Below are 24,415 nucleotides of genomic sequence, written 5' to 3' on the forward strand. Positions count from 1 at the left end.
GGGGGTCAGAGAGATGGGGGACGGTTCAGAGACACGGGGGCGGGGGGGGTTCGGGGGGGGGGTTCAGAGAGACTGGGGGGGGGGTTCAGAGAGACGGGGGGGTGGGGGGTCAGAGAGATGGGGGACGGTTCAGAGACACGGGGCCGGGGGGGGTTCGGGGGGGGGGGTTCAGAGAGACGGGGGGGGGGGTTCAGAGAGATGGGGGACGGTTCAGAGACACGGGGCCGGGGGGGGTTCGGGGGGGGGGTTCAGAGAGACGGGGGGGGGGGGTTCAGAGAGATGGGGGACGGTATGGGGCAACATCATGAAGGATTGTTTGCTTCGGAAGGGACGGTCAGAACAATAGAGTTGGTGTCTGAAATGAAGCCTGGTCCGTTGGCATGGCGATCATGTCTAGCAGAAACCGGACCGGTTCCGTCCAGAACAACATGAAAGTCCTTCCCATCCCCATGATTTCCTTTTCCCATTTTTATATCATCTGAATGAAAATGGGTTTCCGTAGGTCATCTCCTCTTGGTTTAGGTTCAGAGATTGGAGTAAAAACACGTTTTACACAACATGTCACACATTCACACACACTCATACCTGAGCAACACCTCGGCATGTGGTCAGGTGATGCCTGGAATCGATCCGACAACTTTCTGGCTGGAAGATGACTCCTCTTCCTCCATTAACGGTTTTTCCCCCAGATTTCCTTGGACAACAGTAGAGAGACTTAAAACTGACTTTTGAACAGTTACTCTGCATTAATGAGGATGAACAGACATTCAACACCTGTCGGTCTTCTCTCCTCAGGTATCTGGATGGAAACCAGTTCACCAGTGTTCCCAAGGAGTTGGCCACCTTCAGATACCTGCAGCTTGTGTAAGAGACTCCTGGTCAAACCTCTGCAGACACGCTGCGACAGCTCAGCTATCCTTCATGAAGAAACGGTGCATCAGGCTGGTTGTGTCCCTGCTGTCACTGCAGGGTGAAGAAAACACCGCGAGGGTTTAGTTCCTCCTGAAAACAGCAGAAACTTTCAGTCGGGACAGATGTGACGAGCTCGCAGTTTGTTTTCCTGCTCCAGAGATAAAACCCATGATGTGTGAAGTCAGATGTAAACTGCAGCAGAAGGACCTGAGTGGGTCGCAGGAGCCGCTGAGCTGTTGGACCTGTGGAAGAACTGATCAGAAGTCCTGATCCAGTCCTCCAGCCTTCAGGTTTTTACATGGAAACAGCTGCAGCAGGAGCCAGAAGCCGGTTCCGTAAAAAGGAACCTGAAAGGGAAAATTCAGCCTGAGCAGCTTTAGTCTTCATCAGTCTGACTCCTCTTCATCAGGCTTTCTGTCATTTCTTTAACTCGTCTCCAGGATCCGTAAAGGATCCAAAGCTTTGGATGTTTCTGCCTTTTGTTCCGTTCTGTCCAGAAGATCCCAGATGGCTTCCGTAATGTTTAGATCCGGGTTCTGGAAGGATCCGTCCCTCCGTTAGACCCATATAGATCCGGGTTCTGGAAGGATCCGTCCCTCCGTTAGACCCATATAGATCCGGGTTCTGGAAGGATCCGTCCCTCCGTTAGACCCATATAGATCCGGGTTCTGGAAGGATCCGTCCCTCCGTTAGACCCATATAGATCCGGGTTCTGGAAGGATCTGTCCCTCCGTTAGACCCTTATAGATCCGGGTTCTGGAAGGATCCGTCCCTCCGTTAGACCCATATAGATCCGGGTTCTGGAAGGATCCGTCCCTCCGTTAGACCCATATAGATCCGGGTTCTGGAAGGATCCGTCCCTCCGTTAGACCCATATAGATCCGGGTTCTGGAAGGATCCGTCCCTCCGTTAGACCCATATAGATCCGGGTTCTGGAAGGATCCGTCCCTCCGTTAGACCCATATAGATCCGGGTTCTGGAAGGATCCGTCCCTCCGTTAGACCCATATAGATCCGGGTTCTGGAAGGATCCGTCCCTCCGTTAGACCCTTATAGATCCGGGTTCTGGAAGGATCCGTCCCTCCGTTAGACCCATATAGATCCGGGTTCTGGAAGGATCCGTCCCTCCGTTAGACCCATATAGATCCGGGTTCTGGAAGGATCCATCCCTCCGTTAGACCCATATAGATCCGGGTTCTGGAAGGATCCATCCCTCCGTTAGACCCATATAGATCCGGGTTCTGGAAGGATCCGTCCCTCCGTTAGACCCTTATAGATCCGGGTTCTGGAAGGATCCGTCCCTCCGTTAGACCCTTATAGATCCGGGTTCTGGAAGGATCCGTCCCTCCGTTAGACCCATATAGATCCGGGTTCTGGAAGGATCTGTCCCTCCGTTAGACCCTTATAGATCCGGGTTCTGGAAGGATCCATCCCTCCGTCAGGCCCGTCGAGGTTCGGGTTCTGGAAGGATCGGTCCCAGTATGTCATGTGACCTCAGCCTTTTCTTCCTGGTTTCCTTCCTTCAGATCGGCTTCTTGACCTCCACGTTTCCATGGAGACCGTATCTGAAGAGGCTTCAGGTTGAACTGAAGCTTCAGAGTCGAAAAGATTTTAAAAGTTTGATCAAATGAAATGAAAACGGCTCAAAGCTTTTAGACGTTTCACAGCACCTGCCGTCTGAATCACACTGAAGTTAAATTAAAACGATTTATTTTTCCCAGACGGGCCGTTTCCGCGGCTCAGAGCCGTTTTCAGGTGTCAAAGTCTGGAGAAGGTAAAAAAACAGAGATAGAAGAATATTACACATTAATATTAAATTATAGCATATCACCAATACAGTACAGTTTAGTGTAATATGATAAACGATGGAATTAGAACAATAAGTGTATAATAATGTACAGTTGATACACTAAATACAATAATCTATATATTATTGTATATTTTATGTTAAAACAAACTGCATAAGTAGTTTTTAAAGAAGCACAATGTATAATAAAATGAAGAAAGTGAATAAATTGATATAATAGACTGTAATATAACATAATTTAGTGCAATATGCCACAGGTGAAGTGGGGTGATGGGGAGGTGTTGGACAGCCCTTGTCCTCCTCTGAATCGTGGATTTGGGGCAGCAGTGGATCAGTGGACACCATCTAAAGATGTGTAAATCATCTAAAAACAGCTCCTGACACAGAAAACCTTTAATTCATAGTTTAGCTGCTGAGAATCCTGCGCTGCACAGAGCAGCCAGCAGGGGGAGCTGTTGGCTGAGGCCTGCAGAAAACTCTCATCTCCTGTAGGGCTCCTTATGGGTGTGTGTGTGTGTTTGCAGAGAGTAAAATGGAAAAGATTCAGAGTGTGTACTACTTTGTAAGTGAAGAACTGTGCAGTGTGTGTTTTCATTGGGAAATCACCTTGTTTTTCAGAGATCTGAGCAACAATAAGATCAACTTGCTGTCTGACGACTCCTTCTCCAATATGAGCCAACTCACTACACTGTAAGCACACACACACACACACACACACACACACACGCACACACACACACACACACACACACACACACACGTCTCATTGTGAATAGTCTTCGGGGATTATCCGGATGCGTTTTTAACTGGACTTCCCGACCAACTCCCTGCAGAGATGGATTTTTAATAAAGCTTCCTGTCCATCCCTCAAAGTTCCTCCATCACTTCTCATATGATGAAAAAATCAAACAGAACCAATAAGTTCTGGGGCTGAAAATGTCATTTCAGCCTGCAGGGTGGCCCCAGAGGAGAAAAACCACAATGTTATTAAAATTTTGAGGGCGGGGTGGGGGGGTTCGTGTGAGCCCATATTATTTCACATCCGTACATTTCTGGTGAGAATAAGAGGAATGGGCCACACAGGAATCTGGTGTGGAGGTGTTCCCTCGTTTCCTCGCTGGTTTCTGACCTGCTGCTGGAAAAACAAATGTCTGCTTCTGATGTGACGTTCTCCTTTCCAGGATCCTCAGCTACAACTCACTGCGCTGCATCCCCCCTCTGGCGCTGGCTGGCTTGCGCTCGCTGCGACTGCTGTGAGCGTGCACGCACACATTTCACCTGTCTGATCAACGCTTTTTAGTTTGACCTCTCCTGACCTACAACTGTGTCTGTTTCAGCTCTCTCCATGGCAACGACATCTCTGAGCTTCAGCAGGGCATCTTCAGCGACGTGGCCTCGCTGTCTCACCTGTAAGCACTTTCCTACACTACGTGCATGATGGAAGCGGCTTTGTGAGCAATGAAACGAGACCTTCTACAGATGCAGGTGTAGTAGGCAGGAGAGGAAAAGAGGAGAGGAAGGATGGACAGGGAAAGGGAAAGAGGAAGGAAAGGAGATAATTGAATGGAGCAAAGAAAAGGATGCCAATAAGGTGAAAACAGGAGGATTCTCATTATATAAAGAAAATTAAATGTATGTAAAAACATCTCATTTAACTTAAATAGCAGCTGAAATTAACTTTTTTTCCCCCTTAGTGGTTCATGTGATCCCTCTTATTATTTAGGTTTTATTTAATTATTGGAATTATTTTGTAATTTCTCATTTTGATGCTTTAAGCAGCAACAGAATGTCAGCTGCTCCAGTTAATGACCAGAAATATGACTTATCACCACCATTAACCTCATCCTGACTGGACCTCCGCGTTCAGGGGCGGCATGTGCTACAGAAGGTGTTTTAAGACGCCAGGAAGCAGCGATGCTAACATGTAGAAACATAGAAGCAGTTTTATGTGAATGTGAGAAAAGCTTTGCTGATCATCTCAGAGCTGCTGCTTGTTTCTGCACATCCAGCAAGGTGTTGCATGAAAGCAGAGTCCCTGCTGGTTACAGAGATGTCTGTCATATCAGTGTGGAACAGAAACGCTGGGAGACTGACTGTACAAAAAATAACAAAAATAACGAAATGAGCAGCTGCATCTCCCTGTTTTATATCTGTACTGAATCAGCATGGACGTTTGACGCAGCTACAGTCATTATACAACGTTTTAAAGTAAACGCCAAACCACAATAAGCCTTGTGAATAACAGTGTCAAAAGCTGCATCTTTCCAGTATCTATGAATAAGACGAAGCCATTATCAGCTATCAGATCACTGTCAGGTCGAACATCACGCCAGTGTGTTGCTGATGTATCTGCTGCAACATGAAACAGGCTGATTAGGAGGCTTTCTAAGCTTGGCTTTAACATTCCAGCACAGATATGACAGAGTCATGCTGCTGTTATTAAAGACATTTTCAAAGAGAGAGGATTTTTATGAGCTTTAGGAATTCAGGTGATTAATGCGTAACACATTGAAGGAGGTATATATCTTCATTTATGGACTTTCTGATCACAGGGAACAAAGATGGAGAAATGTAGTCCTGAAAATGTGTGAAAGCCATCATTTCCCAGGCATGAGTTGTCTTTTTCAACTGAAATCATAATGGTAACTTCATCTTTATTACCTTTAATGGAGTGTGAAACGTTGCCTTCTTCAATTTGCTCAGAATAAAGTTTATTATAGAATTCTGCAGTAAATTTACAGGTCATTTTTGGATTATCGAATATATGACCATCAATATTTAGCTCAAGAATATTATGTGATGTAAAGTTTCCCTTTTTTATTGTTAAAAGTATCAACGTTTTTGTTCCCCCTTTTCAGATATAGAACAAACAACAGGCCTGGTTGGGCAGATTCTGACATGTAGAGTCCAGTTCTGACTGCAATTCATCTCATTTCTGCCTGTAGCTTTGAGCTAACCGAACTAACCCAGAGCTAACTGAGCTAACGGGAGCTAACCCAGAACTTACCGAGCTAATGGAGAGCTAACGGGAGCTAACCTAGAGCTAACGGGAGCTAATTGAGCTAACCCAGAATTTACCGAGCTAACGCAGAGCTAACGGGAGCTATTGGGAGCTAACCTAAAGCTAACCCAGAGCTAACCAGCTGACAGAAGTAGGTCCGCTAAAGCTAAGTCATGCTGTTAACTGGGTAAAAACTACAGTTGTTCTACACTCTGCATTCCTGCTGTGAAATATTAGACGCTGTCAATCAAAAGGACACGCCCCCACAATAAAAACAGAATTTCAAGATTAAAGTTCATTGAATTAAAAAAAAAAAAAAAAAACTCCCTACAGTTTTCATGAAGGTAAACATGACAAATTAAACCTAAAATATTTTTTGCAGCAGGCTGTAAACACTTCTGTTTCTGCTGTGAAGTTGGTCCCTTTAACATGGGACTCAGTAGGGATTGGCTCCCATGTGGAGCCCCCAGTGGACGAGAGGGGAACTGCAGCTTATGGCACTTGTGCTTCACTTTGACCTTGATCAAAACCTTCCTGTTTTGTCTGATTGTCTTTTTACCCAAATGGACGTGTACAAATGTAGTCTGCCACATTTCAAAGAAAATGATTGTGAGGAAATATTGAAGTTAAACTAATTTTTCCCTCCAAATCTTAAATAATTTTTAAAACCAATATAAGCGAACTGCTGTTTCCTCCACAGCAAATCCCAGACGTCCAACTGGTTTTTCAAAGGGATGTGAAATAAACCCCTGTCTGCCGACACGTTTACCGAGATATTCCCAAAAGATTGTTGAGTTTCGTGTTTCAGGTGATGAAAGTGTCTGCACACACAATGAGCATAAAAACACTAAATTATAATTAAAACAATAATCAGAAAATTTACTATTTTACCAAACCTTACATCTAACTTCAGCAAACATTTCACACACATCATCTCATCTTCAGGATTTTATCCATACGAAGCTGTAACTCTTCCAAAGAGCTTTACATGTAAGCTACATGTAGCTCTACATGTAGCTTACATGTAGAGCTACATGTAGCTTACATGTAGAGCTACATGTAGCTTACATGTAGAGCTCTTTGGGTGCCATGGAATGTGTCACATACACTGAATCTGATCATTGCTGCTGCGTGATGAACGTTGGAGCTGTAGAAAGTTTATTTTGTTCCTTACCTGTCTGCTCCCGTGGAGCTCCTCTCCCGGCTGGATAATATGAAGAGTTTTCTGATGCTCTGCTGGCCTGACGTGACCTGCTCTATGTGTTTGATGTCCCTGACTGCGATTATAGCTGAGTCAGTAGATTTGACAGATTACAGGGTGTAGGACATTCATCTTGAGTTCCTCTGAATGTGAGATCCAGCAGCTCCACCTTGTGGTCTTTCGGATCAGTGTCGCTCATTTTAACCCACCTCCAGCTGGTCCTCTCCCATTTACACATAACTCCTCCGTTGCCTTTAATATTCTATCATATACACAGCTGTCACATCCTTTTCTTTACTCCTTCACTTATTTTTACCCTGATTTCATTTTTGGCAAACTTCAATCATACAAAATGAAATAAAATATTCAGTTTCTGTTAGATAGGAAAACTATAATCAGATGTCAGATTTCCATGTACTACACGCAGTTTTCCCTTCTCATCACTGATCCATGTTTTGGAAAATGTGTGTTTCCATGCAGAGCGATTGGAGCCAACCCCTTGTATTGTGACTGCCGTCTGCTCTGGCTGTCTGACTGGGTGAAGAGTGGCTATAAAGAGCCTGGCATCGCCCGGTGTGCCGGACCCCGAGGCATGGAGGGCAAACTGCTGCTTACCACACCGGCTGACCAGTTCCAGTGTCAGGGTAAGCCGACAGGAAGCTGCTCTGTCAGGAACACACACACAAACTCGTGCATGTGTGTGTCTTATGTAGACTGGTTTACTGCGGCGGTCTTTACTCAGGATTTTGCACAGGACTTTACACAGCACTTTGCAAAGGGTCTTTACACAGGACTTTACACAGGACTTTACACGGGACTTTACACAGGACTTTACACAAGATGTTACACAGGTCTTTACACAGGACTTTACACAAGATGTTACACAGGTCTTTACACAGGACTTTACACAAGATGTTACACAGGTCTTTACACAGGACCTTACACAGGACCTTACACAGGACTTTACACAGGACTTTACACAGGACCTTACACAAGACTTTACACAGGACTTTACATGGGCTATTACACAGGACTTTACACAGGACTTTACACAGCACTTTGCAAAGGGTCTTTACACAGGTCTTTACTCAGGACTTTACACAGGACTTTACACGGGACCTTACACAAGACTTTACACAGGACTTTACACAGGACTTTACACAAGATGTTACACAGGTCTTTACACAGGACCTTACACAGGACTTTACACAGGACTTTACACAGAACCTTACACAGGACCTTACACAAGACTTTACACAGGACTTTACATGGGCTATTACACAGGACTTTACACAGCACTTTGCAAAGGGTCTTTACACAGGTCTTTACTCAGGACTTTACACAGGACTTTACACGGGACTTTACACAAGCTGTTACACAGGTCTTTACACAGGACCTTACACAGGACTTTACACAGGACCTTACACAAGACTTTACACAGGACTTTACATGGGCTATTGTACAGGACATTACACGTGTCTTTACACAGGACTCCCCCAAAACAGCATAAACATCTGCTGCTCATCCAGATGCTGCTGTTGCAATTTTACCCTCAAGATCTGAACGCAGGCTCAGAAATCCTCTTGCATAGGTTCAGAACAAGATCCAGGGACTAAGGTCAGCTAGGCCAGGTCCCAGACCAGAGGCCAGACCAGAGTCCAGACCAGGATCCATACCAGAGTCCAGACCATAGTCCAAACCAGAGTCCAGACCAGAAACCAGATCAGAGTGCTGATCAGGATCCAGATTTGAGTGCAGACCAAAGTCCAGACCAGAGTCAATACCTGGATCCAAACCAGAGTCAATATCTGGATCCAAACCAGAGTCAATATCTGGATCCAGACCAGAGTCAATACCTGGATCCAGACCAGAGTTCAAGGCATAGTCCCCACCAGGATCCATACCAGAGTCCAGACCATAATCCATACCAGAGTCCAGACCAGGATCCATACCAGAGACCAGACTGAACATGGAAAAACATCATTTAACTGATGGTGGAGATGAAACACTTAATTCCAGGTTAAAAACGTGTTTTCATTCTTTCATCTTATCCAGACTTTTCTTTTATAGCTTTTCATCGTTTTTAATGATATGACTTTATGATATGACTTTATGATTACTGCACACCTTTAATTACATCTGAACGTTAGATTTTATTTCTTGCATTTAAAAAAAAATCTTTTTATCATCTTTTTATTATGTAAAGTACATTGGATTGCTTTTGTATGTGTGAATTACATTAGGTACATATATAAGATATAATTATGAGATATTTTCATGAGAATGAGCTCATGTTCTGTTTAAACCTGTTCATGTGACACAGTAGGAACTGTTGCTAAGTTAACAATATGTTTCTGCCACACATGATTCAGTCATTTGATTTTCTAAAGGATGTAGGAGAACAAACACCCACTTACTGTAGCTTGCTGATACGATGGATTATATTTAATGAGAGGTTTTTAGTCAGTGTGGCCTTCATCGTGAGTTGGTGGCTGTTACTCCCACACACTCTCAGACTGAAGTGTTGCTTGTCTTCAGCTGAAAAGTTAAATGTGCAGAAACAGATGTCATGTGGGAATATTATTGATCTGTTATTTGTTTTAAACACACAGTCTGCAGGTCAGATGCAGTAAATCCAGAATCCAACATTGTGTTTGAATAGTGGTCAGTCAATTTGATGGACAAGTGAGCAGGACATTTTAGTACCTGCTGAATAAACACACGAGTGTGTTCTGCTGGACGCAGCAGGGTTGGAAATGACTCCAAACATGACTCATTTCTGACAATAAGCTCAGCAGTGTGTTCCTCCTTCATCCAATAGTTTCATACATAACTGTCACCACGTGTCCACACAGAGATGTTCAGACACACACACACACACACACACACACACACACACGGTTTTATACTGCAGGTGGTTTATCTGCCTTACAAAAGTTAAACTCTAAGTATGGTTGGCTTAGTGCGCACATACTTTCATTATATGCTCCTGACACACGCTTAAAGTTGAGACTTTTACCAACTTATGATCCAGTTCTCATTCTTCCACCTTCCTCTTTGTCAGTCTGGAGCAGTCAAAGTTCCAGCCAGTCTAACCAAATCCACCAAATAGTTGTGCCTTAAAATCCATCCATCCATACATCCATCAATACATCCATCCATCCATCCATCCATCCATCCTTCCATCCATCCATCCATCCATGCATCCATCAATACATCCATCCATCCATCCATCCATCCATCCATCCATGCATCCATCAATACATCCATCCATCCATCATCAATCCATCCATTTATCCATCCATCCATCCATGCATCCATCCATCCATCCATCCATCCATTCATCAATCATCATCCATCCATCATCCATCCATCCATCAATCATCCATCCATTCATCCATCCATCCATCCATCCATCATCAATCCATCCATTTATCCATCCATCCATCCATCTATCTATTTATCTATCCATCCATCCATCATCCATCCATCCATCCATCCATTCATCATCCAGCCATCCATCCACGCATCTATGCATGCATCAATCCAGGGATCCATCCATCTATCCATCCATCGATCATCAATTTATCCTTCCATCCATCCATCCATTCATCATCCATTTATCCATCCATCCATCCATCCATTCATCATCCATTTATCCATCCATCCATCCATCCATTCATCCATCCATGCATCCATCCATCCATCCATCCATCCTTCCATCCATCCATCCATCCATCCTTCCATCCATCCATCCAGCCATGCATCCATCAATACATCCATCCATCCATCAATACATCCATCTATCCATCCATCCATCCATCCATCCATCCATGCATCCATCATCAATCCATCCATTTATCCATCCATCCATCCATGCATCCATCCATCCATCCATCCATCCATTCATCAATCATCATCCATCCATCATCCATCCATCCATCAATCATCCATCCATCCTCCATCCATCCATCCATCCATCCATCCATCCATCCATCATCAATCCATCCATTTATCCATCCATCCATCTATCTATTTATCTATCCATCCATCCATCATCCATCCATCCATCCATTCATCATCCAGCCATCCAGCCATCCATCCATACATCAATCCACTCATCTATCCATGCATCAATCCACGGATCCATCCATCTATCCATCCATCCATCATCACTTTATCCATCCATCCATCCATCATCCATTTATCCATCCATCCATCCATCCATCCATTCATCCATCCATACATCTATCCATTTATCCATCCATCATCCATCCATCCATCCATCCACCCGTCCATCCATGCATCCATCCATTCATCAATCCATCATCAATCCATCATCAATCCATCCATCCATCATCCATCCATCAATCCATCTATCCATTTATCCATCCATCCATCATCCATCCATCCATCCATCCATCCATCCATCCATCCATCCATCCATCCTCCATCCATCTATCCATCCATCCATCCATCCATCCATGCATCCATCCATGCATCCATGCATCCATCAATACATCCATCCATTTATCCATCCATCCATCATCCATCCATCCATTTATCCATCCATCTATCCATCCATCCATCCATCCATCCATGCATCCATCAATACATCCATCCATCCATCCTTGCATCTATCCACGCATCTATCCATTCATCCATCCATTTATCCACCCATACATCCATCCATACATGCATCCATCAATACATCCATCCATTCATCCATCCATCTTATCTGAGGAAATGAAAACTTGTAAAAATCTTTTGTTTGTTTAAAAGGAAGGTAATGAGTGAGTACCAGGAGGAGATGAGGCAGTGAAAACTTCATGGCCAGGCACATGCACCGAGTGTCAAATTTCTGTCTATGTATTATGTGTTAGAAGTGTATTACCTGATTATGTTTGCTGTGTAAAACACATGGTTGATAACAACATGTTAAAATGTATTGAAGTCATGTGATCGGGAAGAGCGGGGGGCGGTCGGGAGTGCGTTGGGGCCTGTCTTTGTCATTGTCTTGTCTTGTCTTGTCTGTGTTGATTATTGTGTAAATTTTGTAATTTTGTTTTGTGTTATGCTGCGTGGTGTGTGAAGGGGGTGGACTAAAATAAGCATTGCTTCTCCCATCCCCCTTTTCAAACCAAAATTGTAAAAAATGTTTTGTAAAATTGTTTTTGTAAAATTGTTTTTGCAAATTGTGAATTTGGTTTGAAACAAATGAATAAACAAACAAACAAACAAACATCCATCCTTGCATCTATCCACGCATCTATCCATTCATCCATGCATTTATCCACCCATACATCCATCCATACATGCATCCATCAATACATCCATCCATCCATCCATCCATCTATCCATCCATCCATCCATCCATCCATCATCAATCCATCCATTTATCCATCCATCCATCCATGCATCCATCAATACATCCATCTATCCATCCATCCATCCATCCATCCATCCATCCATGCATCCATCCATCCATCCATCCATCCATCCATCCATTCATCAATCATCATCCATCCATCATCCATCCATCCATCAATCATCCATCCATCCTCCATCCATCCATCCATCCATCCATCAATACATCCATCCATCCATCCTTCCATCCATCCGTCCATCCATGCATCCATCAATACATCCATCCATCCATCCATCCATCCATCCATCCATCCATCAATACATCCATCTATCCATCCATCCATCCATCCATCCATCCATCCATCCATCTATCTATTTATCTATCCATCCATCCATTCATCCATCCATCCGTCCATCCATCCATCCATCCATCCATCCATTCATCATCCAGCCATCCATCCATCCATCAATCCACGCATCTATCCATGCATCAATCCAGGGATCCATCCATCTATCCATCCATCATCAATTTATCCATCCATCCATCCATCCATCCATTCATCATCCATTTATCCATCCATCCATCCATCCATCCATCCATTCATCCATCCATACATCTATCCATTTATCCATCCATCATCCATCCGTCCATCCATCCATCCGTCCATCCATCCATCCATCCATGCATCCATCCATTCATCAATCCATCATCAATCCATCATCCATCCATCCATCCATCATCCATCCATCAATCCATCTATCCATTTATCCATCCATCCATCCATCCATCCATCCATTTATCCATCCATCTATCATCCATCCATCCATCCATCCTTCATCCATCCATACATTTATCCATCCATCTATCCATCCATCCAACCATCCATCCATCCATGCATCCATCAATACATCCATCCATCCATCCTTGCATCTATCCACACATCTATCCATTCATCCATCCATTTATCCACCCATCCATCCATCCATACATGCATCCATCAATACATCCATCCATCCATCCATCCATCCTTGCATCTATCCACGCATCTATCCATTCATCCATCCATTTATCCACCCATACATCCATCCATACATCAATCCATCAATCCATCTATCCATTTATCCATCCATCCATCATCCATCCATCCATCCATCCATCCATCATCCATCCATCCATCAATCCATCTATCCATTTATCCATCCATCCATCATCCATCCATCCATCCTCCATCCATCCATACATCTATCCATCCATCTATCCATCCATCCATCCATCCATCCATGCATCCATCAATACATCCATCCATCCATCCATCCATCCATCCTTGCATCTATCCACGCATCTATCCATTCATCTATCCATTTATCCACCCAAACATCCATCCATACATCAATCCACGGATCCATCCATCCATCCATCCATCCATCTATCCACCATCCATTTATCCATCCATCCATCATCCATCCATCCATCCATCCTTGCATCCATCCATGCATCAATCCACGCATCTATCCATTCATCCATCCATTCATCCACCCATACATCCATCCATACATCAATCCACGTATCCATCCATCCACCATCCATTTATCCATCCATCCATCCATCCATCCATCAATCCACGGATCCATCTATCCATCCATCAATCCATGGATCCATCCACCCACCCATCCATCCATCCATACATCCATCCATCCATCATCCATTTATCCATCCATATGGATGGATATCCATCCATACATCAGTCTTGAGCAGGGAATCCTAAACTTTAGGGATCCTGAGGTGTTCCCAGGCCAGCTGAGAGATATGATGTCTCCAGCGTGTCCTGGGACTCCCAGAGGAATGCACCCGGAACATTGCTCCAGGGACACATCCAGGAGGTGTTCTGACAAGGTTCCCGAGCCACCTCACCTGCTTCCAGGGAGATGTTTAGCACTGTTAGCAGCTGTTAGCATTTAGTAAAAGAAGCTCCAGGGAGATGTTTCCTCTTCTTCTCTGTAAACATCTGGGAAGTGAGGAGATCAATTTTAGAAGAGCGATGTTGCAGCGGTTTTATTGTGAGCTATAACTCAAACATCTGATGTTCCCTTCACACAACAGCTGTTTGTAATCATCTGAAATTATCAGATTTGAGTTGACATGATAATAACACAGTCTTGATTTCATTTACATTTTCCTCCCACTATGGCCTTTTAGCTCCATCAGCAGCTTAATTATTATTATTTTCTGAATTTTCCAAGTTCAAAGTGATGCTGTCACAGGTCCTCCCCGCCCCCACTCGTCCTCAGGAGAACCTTCTGTATGATGCTTCTCCTCCATTTGCATACATTTCACGGCTGTCAGCCTCTTTGTTCTGTGACTGACATGTTGTAAGATCCATCTGCAGCAAGACGATGAAGCGACTGCACCGCTTGTCGCTTTCACTCATCGGGCCAGAACCCGAGTGAGACGTCAAAATACCAGAGATGAAGAGGAATTTTCTTATGGTTTATTTTTACAGCAAAAAAAATTATTTAAAAAAATGTCTGAAATCACAAAAAAAACCAACAACATAAAAATGAGCATAAAAATAAGTTTAAAAGAATTATTCAGGATTTTTTTTATTTTTAAGTTATTCATTTATTAATAAAAATAGATAGTAAAACCTCTGAATATTATCTGGATTATATTCTTCCACACTGACTAGTGCGTGTTTGTGTGTGTGTGTGTGTGTGTGTATTATCAGGTCCTGTGGAGCCGTCTGTTCAGGCTAAATGCAGTCCATGTGTGTCCTCCCCCTGCCAAAACCAGGGTCTATGCCAGGTCCAGCACACCCAACAGTACACCTGCACATGCAAGTCCGGCTTCACGGTACGAAACATGACATGTGTATGTGTTTAAATTCACTCCAACCTCAAACGGCGCATATGAAACATCTCACTGTGTTTTATTTACTGAACCAGAACTGAAAGTGGGTGTCAGAGTGATGATCCTGCAGATTGCAGAGGCTCCTCCAGCAGCAGGAAAGGTTTTCTGGATGATCTTATCGGTCTCTTTTACGGTTGTAGAGGCACTTTGCTCCACTCAGCGTTTCTTCATTATGGTTTCTGCAGCTCTCTGAAGGTCCCACCATCGCATGCCAGTCGGGTTGAGGTCTGGACTTTAACTGGATCCTGTCAACACTTTAAATCGTTTCTTTTTCAGCCATCTGTAGATCTACTGTTTGAGATCATTTTCCTGTAGCTTGAAGTTGAAGAGTATCTCTCCATTAAGGTCTAGGATCTGGATCTACTGAGATCCCAGTTTGCGAGTCGTTGTTTGCGTGTGCGATCTAGAATTTTGCATGAGGGGCTGAACCATGGTTTGCGGGGGATTTACTGAGGGTGACTCTATTTGAATGAAGGTTTGTTGCAGCACGGCGACTTTGGAGAGCTTCAGGCATACCAGCAGCATTTAGACGCGTTATTCTGCACCTTTTAGACGCAACCCTCAGCGAGCTGTAAACCAGTGTGTATACATTCTTTGTGTGTGCAATGACCCTGCACATGTGATAGAATAAGCAAACCTTGCATAGTTCTGTTGTGACTCCCAGATCCACCTGCTTGTAATATTTTGAACGTCATAGTTTGATTATTAATAACGACACGTACTGATCTTAGAAGGAGGAAACACAGCTTTCAGTGCACATCTTTATCATTAGTTTTTTCTTTTGTCACAGTTTGGGGTTGTGTTGTGTAGTTTTGTCGTGTTTTGCTCAGGTTTTCTGGCTTATTTTGTGCTTTCCTTGTGTTTTCTGTTTATCTTCCTGTTGGTTACTTCACCTGGTTTCATTTGGATCATTCATCCCTCCTCGGTCTTGTTGTGTTGTCTGGATAACAGCCACTTGGTTTTAGTTCTCCTTTGCCAGTTATTTGCAGTATTAATTCTCCTTGTTGTCACTGTTAGTTGTCGTTTCTCATTGGGTTAAATGTCCCACCTGCTTCCTGCGTCCCTCCTGCATCTTCCGGCCTGCGTTCAGAGACAGTGGCGCAGGACCTTAACGTAACACCTTTCAGCATTCTCTTCTTGCTTCTTCTTATGAGAAGTTGTTGGTGAATGAGACACATTATCCTGTCGCATGAAGCCGTTTCAGCCAAGCAGCCAGACAGATGGACTCACATCTGCCTCTTGAATACTAACAGACTTCACGGCTTCATAACTGCAAGGTGTCCAGATCATCATCCTTCCACCGCCGTGTTTTACAGTTGCTGATACTCTGTTTGGTTTTTGTGCATGCTGAGGGAACATCTCCAGTTTGGTCCAGTGTGCCGACTGGACATTGTTCCAGAAGTCTGTGGTTTGATCAGATGCAGCTCTGGAATGTTTTCCACTTGGAAATAATCTTTCTCTGTAGAGTAACAGAAACAAATCAGTGCATTTATTAGCAGCTCATGGCTGCAACTGATGCTCAGAATTCCTCTGAAGTCTGGATTCCTGGAGAATAAAGATGCCATTTAAACATAATTATGTCATGTTTCCAAAGAGAAATGAATCAAACAACATCAGATTTTTACTAGTTTGATTCAGTTTGGTTAAGATAACGGGATTCAGTTTAACCAGACTGACGGAAGATCTCACGATATCTTGAGATATCGCACAAGATTACACATTGTCTTTTGTTCTCCTTATTGAACATTTCATTCATACAAATTGGAACAGAGAGTCATATAAACCCTTCAGGTATCCCAAGATGCTGACAAAATGCAGCATAAAGGAGAATAAAGATATAAACTGATAAATTAAAAAAAAGTAAAAATCAAAGGCTCAAAGGAAGTAAGATTCCAGATGAGCGTTCAGTCTCTCAGGACAGGGAAGAGGATTGAGTCATCATCATCTTGTTGTGTTGGTACAGACGAAGGTTTAAAATGAAATCCGGACTAAATCATTTTGTTTCCACGGTGGAAATAATTCAATCATGTATGGATTACATGAACTCCGACAGCCTCGTCGACAGATGCAGCGATATAAATACGTCATGATCTGGTCAGCGGTGGTCGGCGGCCTTGGGAAGGCAGGAAGGTCTGCGGTCTCGCAGGATCTCGTAGAATCTGCATGTAGTTTCACTCTGAGTCTGACACGATGTGATCTGGAACATTGTTCATCAGAGGTTTGACTTCCTGAACTGCTGAGTTTATGTCCTGATTGATGCGTAAAATGGTGGATTGGAGTGTGTGTGGCAGGTGGTTGACTGTGTGTGTCGTAGTTCCATGTCTGACCTCAGCTTGTCTCGTCTAATCAGGATATTTTCGCTGCAGTCACAATGAAACTTCAACAGTCTGAATATTTGAAATGACTCATCTATGATCTGTGTTGTCAGTGATTAATAGAAGCTCACATCTGTTCCTGTTAATCCCTTCCAGCTGCTAAACTGACCTCGTCTTGTGGTGTGTGTTTTTCTATGAAAACGCATGGTGTGTGTGTGTTGTCGGCCCACAGGGCAAACACTGCGAGACTCCAGTGGATGCTTGCGTCAGCAATCCCTGCACCAATGGAGGAAGCTGCCTGAGTGACGAGCAGACTGGAGGGTTCAGGTAAAAACCGAAGACCCGAACCCATAAACACGCCTTCCCAACCATCAACAGGCCAACCTTCATTGTGCTTTTATTTCCAACTCGATGAGAGCGTGAAAGAGTTTTTTCTATGATCTCACTGAGAAAGGGAGGTTTGATATCGGCCTGTAGCTGCTCATGAGGGACGAGTTTTTCGTCCTGATGACGGCTGTTTTTAGAGTCTGAGGGAAGACATCTGAAAGCAGAGGCACATTTACAGTCTAGAAGAATGCATCCTGAAACATTCTTCTTAATAACTTGGATTATTACCAGCTGATGAACAGTGAGAGAAGTTCAGGCTGACATACGTTGCCATCGGTTTCAGTCTCAGACGGCAGGCTTGACCAGTTTTCTGATGGATGGAAACTGTCGGCTGCAGCTTCATCATCATCCTCATCATTTATCTGCTTATTAAATATTTATTGTTCTGACATTTCAATGCTGAAATCATATGTATTATCTTTTCCTCTGTGTGGATCAATTTCTGATCAATTAAGATAATTTTAGGATCAGATAATAACAAATAAAGAGATTCATAAAAATAATGACCTTGCTAAAAAAAGCAGAAGACTGGAACAGCATGAACTGTGAATAAATACTAAATAAAGAACAAAAATAAAGATAAATGATACATAAAATGAATGAGTTTGTGTGAATAAGAGAAGATAAAAATGATATGGTTGGATAGAAAGCAAGAAACTAATTAAAGGCCAGAAGCAGCCTGACACCTGAAACCGTTTACCTGTAAATGTTTACCTGAAACCGTTTACCTGAGACTGTTTACCTGTAACTGTTTACCTGTAACTGTTTACCTGAAACCGTTTACCTGAGACCGTTTACCTGAGACCGTTTACCTGAAATCGTTTACCTGAAACTGTTTACCTGAGACTGTTTACCTGTAACTTTTTACCTGAAACTGTTTACCTGAGACCGTTTACCTGAGACCGTTTACCTGAGACTGTTTACCTGAGAATGTTTACCTGAAATCGTTTACCTGAAACCGTTTACCTGAGACTGTTTACCTGAAATCGTTTACCTGAAACTGTTTACCTGAGACTGTTTACCTGTAACTGTTTACCTGAAACCGTTTACCTGAAACCGTTTACCTCAGACTATTTACCTTAAACCGTTTAACTGAAACCGTTTACCTGAAACTGTTAACCTGAGACTGTTTACCTGAGACTGTTTACCTGAGACTGTTTACCTGAGACCGTTTACCTCTAACTGTTTACCTGAGACCGTTTACCTGTAACTGTTTACCTGAAACCGTTTACCTAAAACCGTTCACGAGACCATTTCCCAGAGACTGTTTACCTGAAACCGTTTACCTGAGACTGTTTACCTGTAACTGTTTACCTGAAACCGTTTACCTGAAACTGTTTACCTGTAACCGTTTGCCTGAAACGGTTTACGTGAATCTGTTCACCTGAAACCATTTACCTGAGACTGTTTACCTGAAACTATTTACCTAAAACTGTTTACTTGAAACTGTTCACCTGAGACTGTTCACCTGAGACTGTTCACCTGAGACTGTTTACCTGAGACTGTTTACCTGAAACCGTTTACCTGAAACTGCTTACCTGAAACTGCTTACCTGAAACTGTTTACCTGAGACTGTTTACCTGTAACTGTTTACCTGTAACTGTTTACCTGAGACCGTTTACCTGAGACTGTTTACCTGAGACTGTTTACCTGTAACTGTTTACCTGAAACCGTTTATCTGAGACTGTTTACCTGAGACTGTTTACCTGAGACTGTTTACCTGAGACCGTTTACCTGAAATCGTTTACCTGAAACTGTTTACCTGAGACTGTTCACCTGTAACTTTTTACCTGAAACCGTTTACCTGAAACTGTTTACCTGAGACCGTTTACCTGAGACTGTTTACCTGAGAATGTTTACCTGAAACCGTTTACCTGAGACCGTTTACCTGAAACCGTTTACCTGAAACCGTTTACCTCAGACTATTTACCTTAAACTGTTTACCTGAAACCGTTTACCTGTAACTGTTTACCTGAAACCGTTTACCTTAAACCGTTTACCTAAAACTGTTTACCTGAAACTGTTTACCTGTAACCGTTTACCTGAAACTGTTTACCTGAGACTGTTTACCTGAGACCATTTACCTGAGACCGTTTACCTGAGACTGTTTACCTGAGACCGTTTACCTGTAACTGTTTACCTGAGACCGTTTACCTGTAACTGTTTACCTCAAACCGTTTACCTAAAACCGTTTACGAGACCATTTCCCAGACTGTTTACCTGAAACCGTTTACCTGAGACTGTTTACCTGAGACCGTTTACCTGAAACCGTTTACCTGAAACTGTTTACCTGAAACCGTTTACCTGAAACGGTTTACGTGAATCTGTTCACCTGAAACCATTTACCTGAGACTGTTTACCTGAAACCGTTTACCTGAAACTGTTGACCTGAAACCGTTTACCTGAAACTGTTTACCTGTAACCGTTTACCTGAAACTGTTTACCTGAGACCGTTTACCTGAAACTGTTTACCTGTAACTATTTACCTAAAACTGTTAACTTGAAACCGTTTACCTGAAACCGTTTACCTGAGACCGTTTACCTGTAACTGTTTACCTGAAACTGTTTACCTGAAACTGTTTACCTGAGACTGTTCACCTGAGACTGTTTACCTGAGACTGTTTACCTGTAACTGTTTACCTGAGACCGTTTACCTGAAACTGTTGACCTGAAACCGTTTACCTGAAACTGTTTACCTGTAACCGTTTACCTGAAACTGTTTACCTGAGACCGTTTACCTGAGACTGTTTACCTGAAACCGTTTACCTGAAACTGTTTACCTGAAACCGTTTATCTGAGACTGTTTACCTGAAACCTTTTACCTGAAACTGTTTACCTGAGACTGTTTACCTGAGACTGTTTACCTGAGACCGTTTACCTGTAACTGTTTACGTGTAACTGTTTACCTGAAACCGTTTACCTAAAACCGTTTACCTGAAACTGTTTACCTGAGACTGTTTACCTGAGACCATTTACCTGAGACTGTTTACCTGAGACTGTTTACCTGAAACCGTTTACCTGTAACTGTTTACCTGAGACCGTTTACCTGTAACTGTTTACCTGAAATCGTTTACCTAACACCGTTTACCTGAGACCATTTCCCAGAGACCGTTTACCTAACACCGTTTACCTGAGACCATTTCCCAGAGACCGTTTACCTGTAACTGTTTACCTGAAACCGTTTACCTGAGACTGTTTACCTGAGACTGTTTACCTGAGACTGTTTACCTGAGACCGTTTACCTGAAACTGTTTATCTGTAACTGTTTACCTGTAACTGTTTACCTGAAAATGTTTACCTGAAACCGTTAACCTTAAAACGTTTACCTGTAACTGTTTACCTAAAACTGTTTACCTGAAACTGTTTACCTGAAACCGTTTACCTGAAACTGTTTTCCTCAGACTATTTACCTGAAACCGTTTACCTGAAACTGTTTACCTGTAACTATTTACCTGAGACTGTTTACCTGAATCCGTTCACCAGAAACTTTTTACCTGAAACCGTTTACCTGAAACTGTTTACCTGAAGCCGTTTATCTGAGACTGTTTACCTGAAACCGTTAACCTGAAACCGTTTACCTGTAACCGTTTACCTGAAACCGTTTAACTGAGACCGTTTATCTGAGACTATTTACCTGAAACCGTTTACCTGAAATCGTTTACCTGAAACCGTTTACCTGAGACTGTTTACCTGAAACCGTTTACCTGAAACCGTTTACCTGTAACCGTTTACCTGAGACCGTTTACCTGTAACTGTTTTATTGAAACTGTTTGCCTGAAACCGTTTACCTGAAACCGTTTACCTGAAACTGTTTACCTGAGACTATTTACCTGAGACCATTTACCTGAGACTGTTTACCTGAGACCGTTTACCTGAGACCGTTTACCTGAGACCGTTTACCTGTAACTGTTTACCTGTAACTGTTTACCTGAGACCGTTTACCTGAGACCGTTTACCTGTAACTGTTTACCTGAAACCATTTACCTAAAACCGTTTACCTGAGACTGTTTACCTGAGACCGTTTACCTGTAACTGTTTACCTGAGACCGTTTACCTGTAACTGTTTACCTGAAACGGTTTACATGATTCTGTTCACCTGAAACCATTTACCTGAGACTGTTTACCTGAAACCGTTTACCTGAGACTGTTTACCTGTAACTATTTACCTAAAACTGTTTACTTGAAACCGTTTACCTGAAACCGTTTACCTGAGACCGTTTACCTGTAACTGTTTACCTGAAACCGTTTACCTGAAACTGCTTACCTGAGACTGTTTACCTGTAACCGTTTACCTGAGACCGTTTACCTGTAACTGTTTACCTGAAGCCGTTTACCTGAAACCGTTTAACTGAAACTGTTTACCTGAAACCGTTTACCTGAAACTGTTTACCTGAAACCGTTTACCTGAAACTGTTTACCTGAGACTGTTTACCTGAGACTGTTTTCCTGAAACCGTTTACCTGAGACTGTTTACCTATAACTATTTACCTAAAACCGTTTACCTGAAACTGTTTACCTGAGACCGTTTACCTGTAACTGTTTACCTGAAACCGTTTACCTGAAACTGTTTACCTGAGACTGTTTACCTGTAACCGTTTACCTGAGACCGTTTACCTGAGACCGTTTACCTGAAACTGTTTACCTGAGACCGTTTACCTGAGACCGTTTACCTGTAACTGTTTACCTGAAACCGTTTACCTGAGACTGTTTACCTGAGACTGTTTACCTGAGACCGTTTACCTGAAACTGTTTATCTGTAACTGTTTACCTGTAACTGTTTACCTGAAAATGTTTACCTGAAACCGTTAACCTTAAAACGTTTACCTGTAACTGTTTACCTGTAACTGTTTACCTAAAACTGTTTACCTGAAACCGTTTACCTGAAACTGTTTTCCTCAGACTATTTACCTGAAACCGTTTACCTGAAACTGTTTACCTGTAACTATTTACCTGAGACTGTTTACCTGAATCCGTTCACCAGAAACTTTTTACCTGAAACCGTTTACCTGAAACTGTTTACCTGAAGCCGTTTATCTGAGACTGTTTACCTGAAACCGTTAACCTGAAACCGTTTACCTGTAACCGTTTACCTGAAACCGTTTAACTGAGACCGTTTATCTGAGACTATTTACCTGAAACCGTTTACCTGAAATCGTTTACCTGAAACCGTTTACCTGAGACTGTTTACCTGAAACCGTTTACCTGAAACCGTTTACCTGTAACCGTTTACCTGAGACCGTTTACCTGTAACTGTTTTATTGAAACTGTTTGCCTGAAACCGTTTACCTGAAACCGTTTACCTGAAACTGTTTACCTGAGACTATTTACCTGAGACCATTTACCTGAGACTGTTTACCTGAGACCGTTTACCTGAGACCGTTTACCTGAGACCGTTTACCTGTAACTGTTTACCTGTAACTGTTTACCTGAGACCGTTTACCTGAGACCGTTTACCTGTAACTGTTTACCTGAAACCATTTACCTAAAACCGTTTACCTGAGACTGTTTACCTGAGACCGTTTACCTGTAACTGTTTACCTGAGACCGTTTACCTGTAACTGTTTACCTGAAACGGTTTACATGATTCTGTTCACCTGAAACCATTTACCTGAGACTGTTTACCTGAAACCGTTTACCTGAGACTGTTTACCTGTAACTATTTACCTAAAACTGTTTACTTGAAACCGTTTACCTGAAACCGTTTACCTGAGACCGTTTACCTGTAACTGTTTACCTGAAACCGTTTACCTGAAACTGCTTACCTGAGACTGTTTACCTGTAACCGTTTACCTGAGACCGTTTACCTGTAACTGTTTACCTGAAGCCGTTTACCTGAAACCGTTTAACTGAAACTGTTTACCTGAAACCGTTTACCTGAAACTGTTTACCTGAAACCGTTTACCTGAAACTGTTTACCTGAGACTGTTTACCTGAGACTGTTTTCCTGAAACCGTTTACCTGAGACTGTTTACCTATAACTATTTACCTAAAACCGTTTACCTGAAACTGTTTACCTGAGACCGTTTACCTGTAACTGTTTACCTGAAACCGTTTACCTGAAACTGTTTACCTGAGACTGTTTACCTGTAACCGTTTACCTGAGACCGTTTACCTGAGACCGTTTACCTGAAACTGTTTACCTGAGACCGTTTACCTGAGACTGTTTACCTGAGAATGTTTATCTGAAACCGTTTACCTGAGACCGTTTACCTGAAATCGTTTACCTGAAACTTTTTACCTGAGACTGTTTACCTTTAACTGTTTACCTGAAACCGTTTACCTGAAACCGTTTACCTCAGACTATTTACCTTAAACCGTTTACCTGAAACCGTTTACCTGAAACCGTTTACCTGTAACTGTTTACCTGTAACTGTTTACCTGAAACCGTTTACCTGAAACTGTTTACCTGAGACTGTTTACCTGAGACCATTTACCTGAGACTGTTTACCTGAGACCGTTTACCTGAGACCGTTTACCTGAGACTGTTTACCTGAGACCGTTTACCTGTAACTGTTTAC

At 42.8% G+C, this 24,415-nt stretch overlaps 1 protein-coding gene across 1 annotated transcript in view; it reads left to right on the plus strand.

The window, feature by feature from the left end:
• Positions 1–24,415, plus strand: part of slit1b (slit homolog 1b) — a gene marked incomplete at both ends in the record, with an annotated part of 152,810 nt that overhangs the window by 99,555 nt on the left and 28,840 nt on the right. The window contains 7 exons of the mRNA XM_079265052.1: positions 796–864; positions 3,337–3,408; positions 3,900–3,971; positions 4,056–4,127; positions 7,401–7,564; positions 15,014–15,138; positions 17,743–17,837. Coding sequence (XP_079121178.1) covers positions 796–864; positions 3,337–3,408; positions 3,900–3,971; positions 4,056–4,127; positions 7,401–7,564; positions 15,014–15,138; positions 17,743–17,837 — 669 coding nt within the window. The remainder of the gene's footprint in view (positions 1–795; positions 865–3,336; positions 3,409–3,899; positions 3,972–4,055; positions 4,128–7,400; positions 7,565–15,013; positions 15,139–17,742; positions 17,838–24,415) is intronic.

The sequence above is a fragment of the Telmatherina bonti genome (genome assembly GCF_933228915.1).
Source record: "Telmatherina bonti genome assembly, chromosome: 3".
NCBI lineage: Eukaryota > Metazoa > Chordata > Actinopteri > Atheriniformes > Telmatherinidae > Telmatherina > Telmatherina bonti.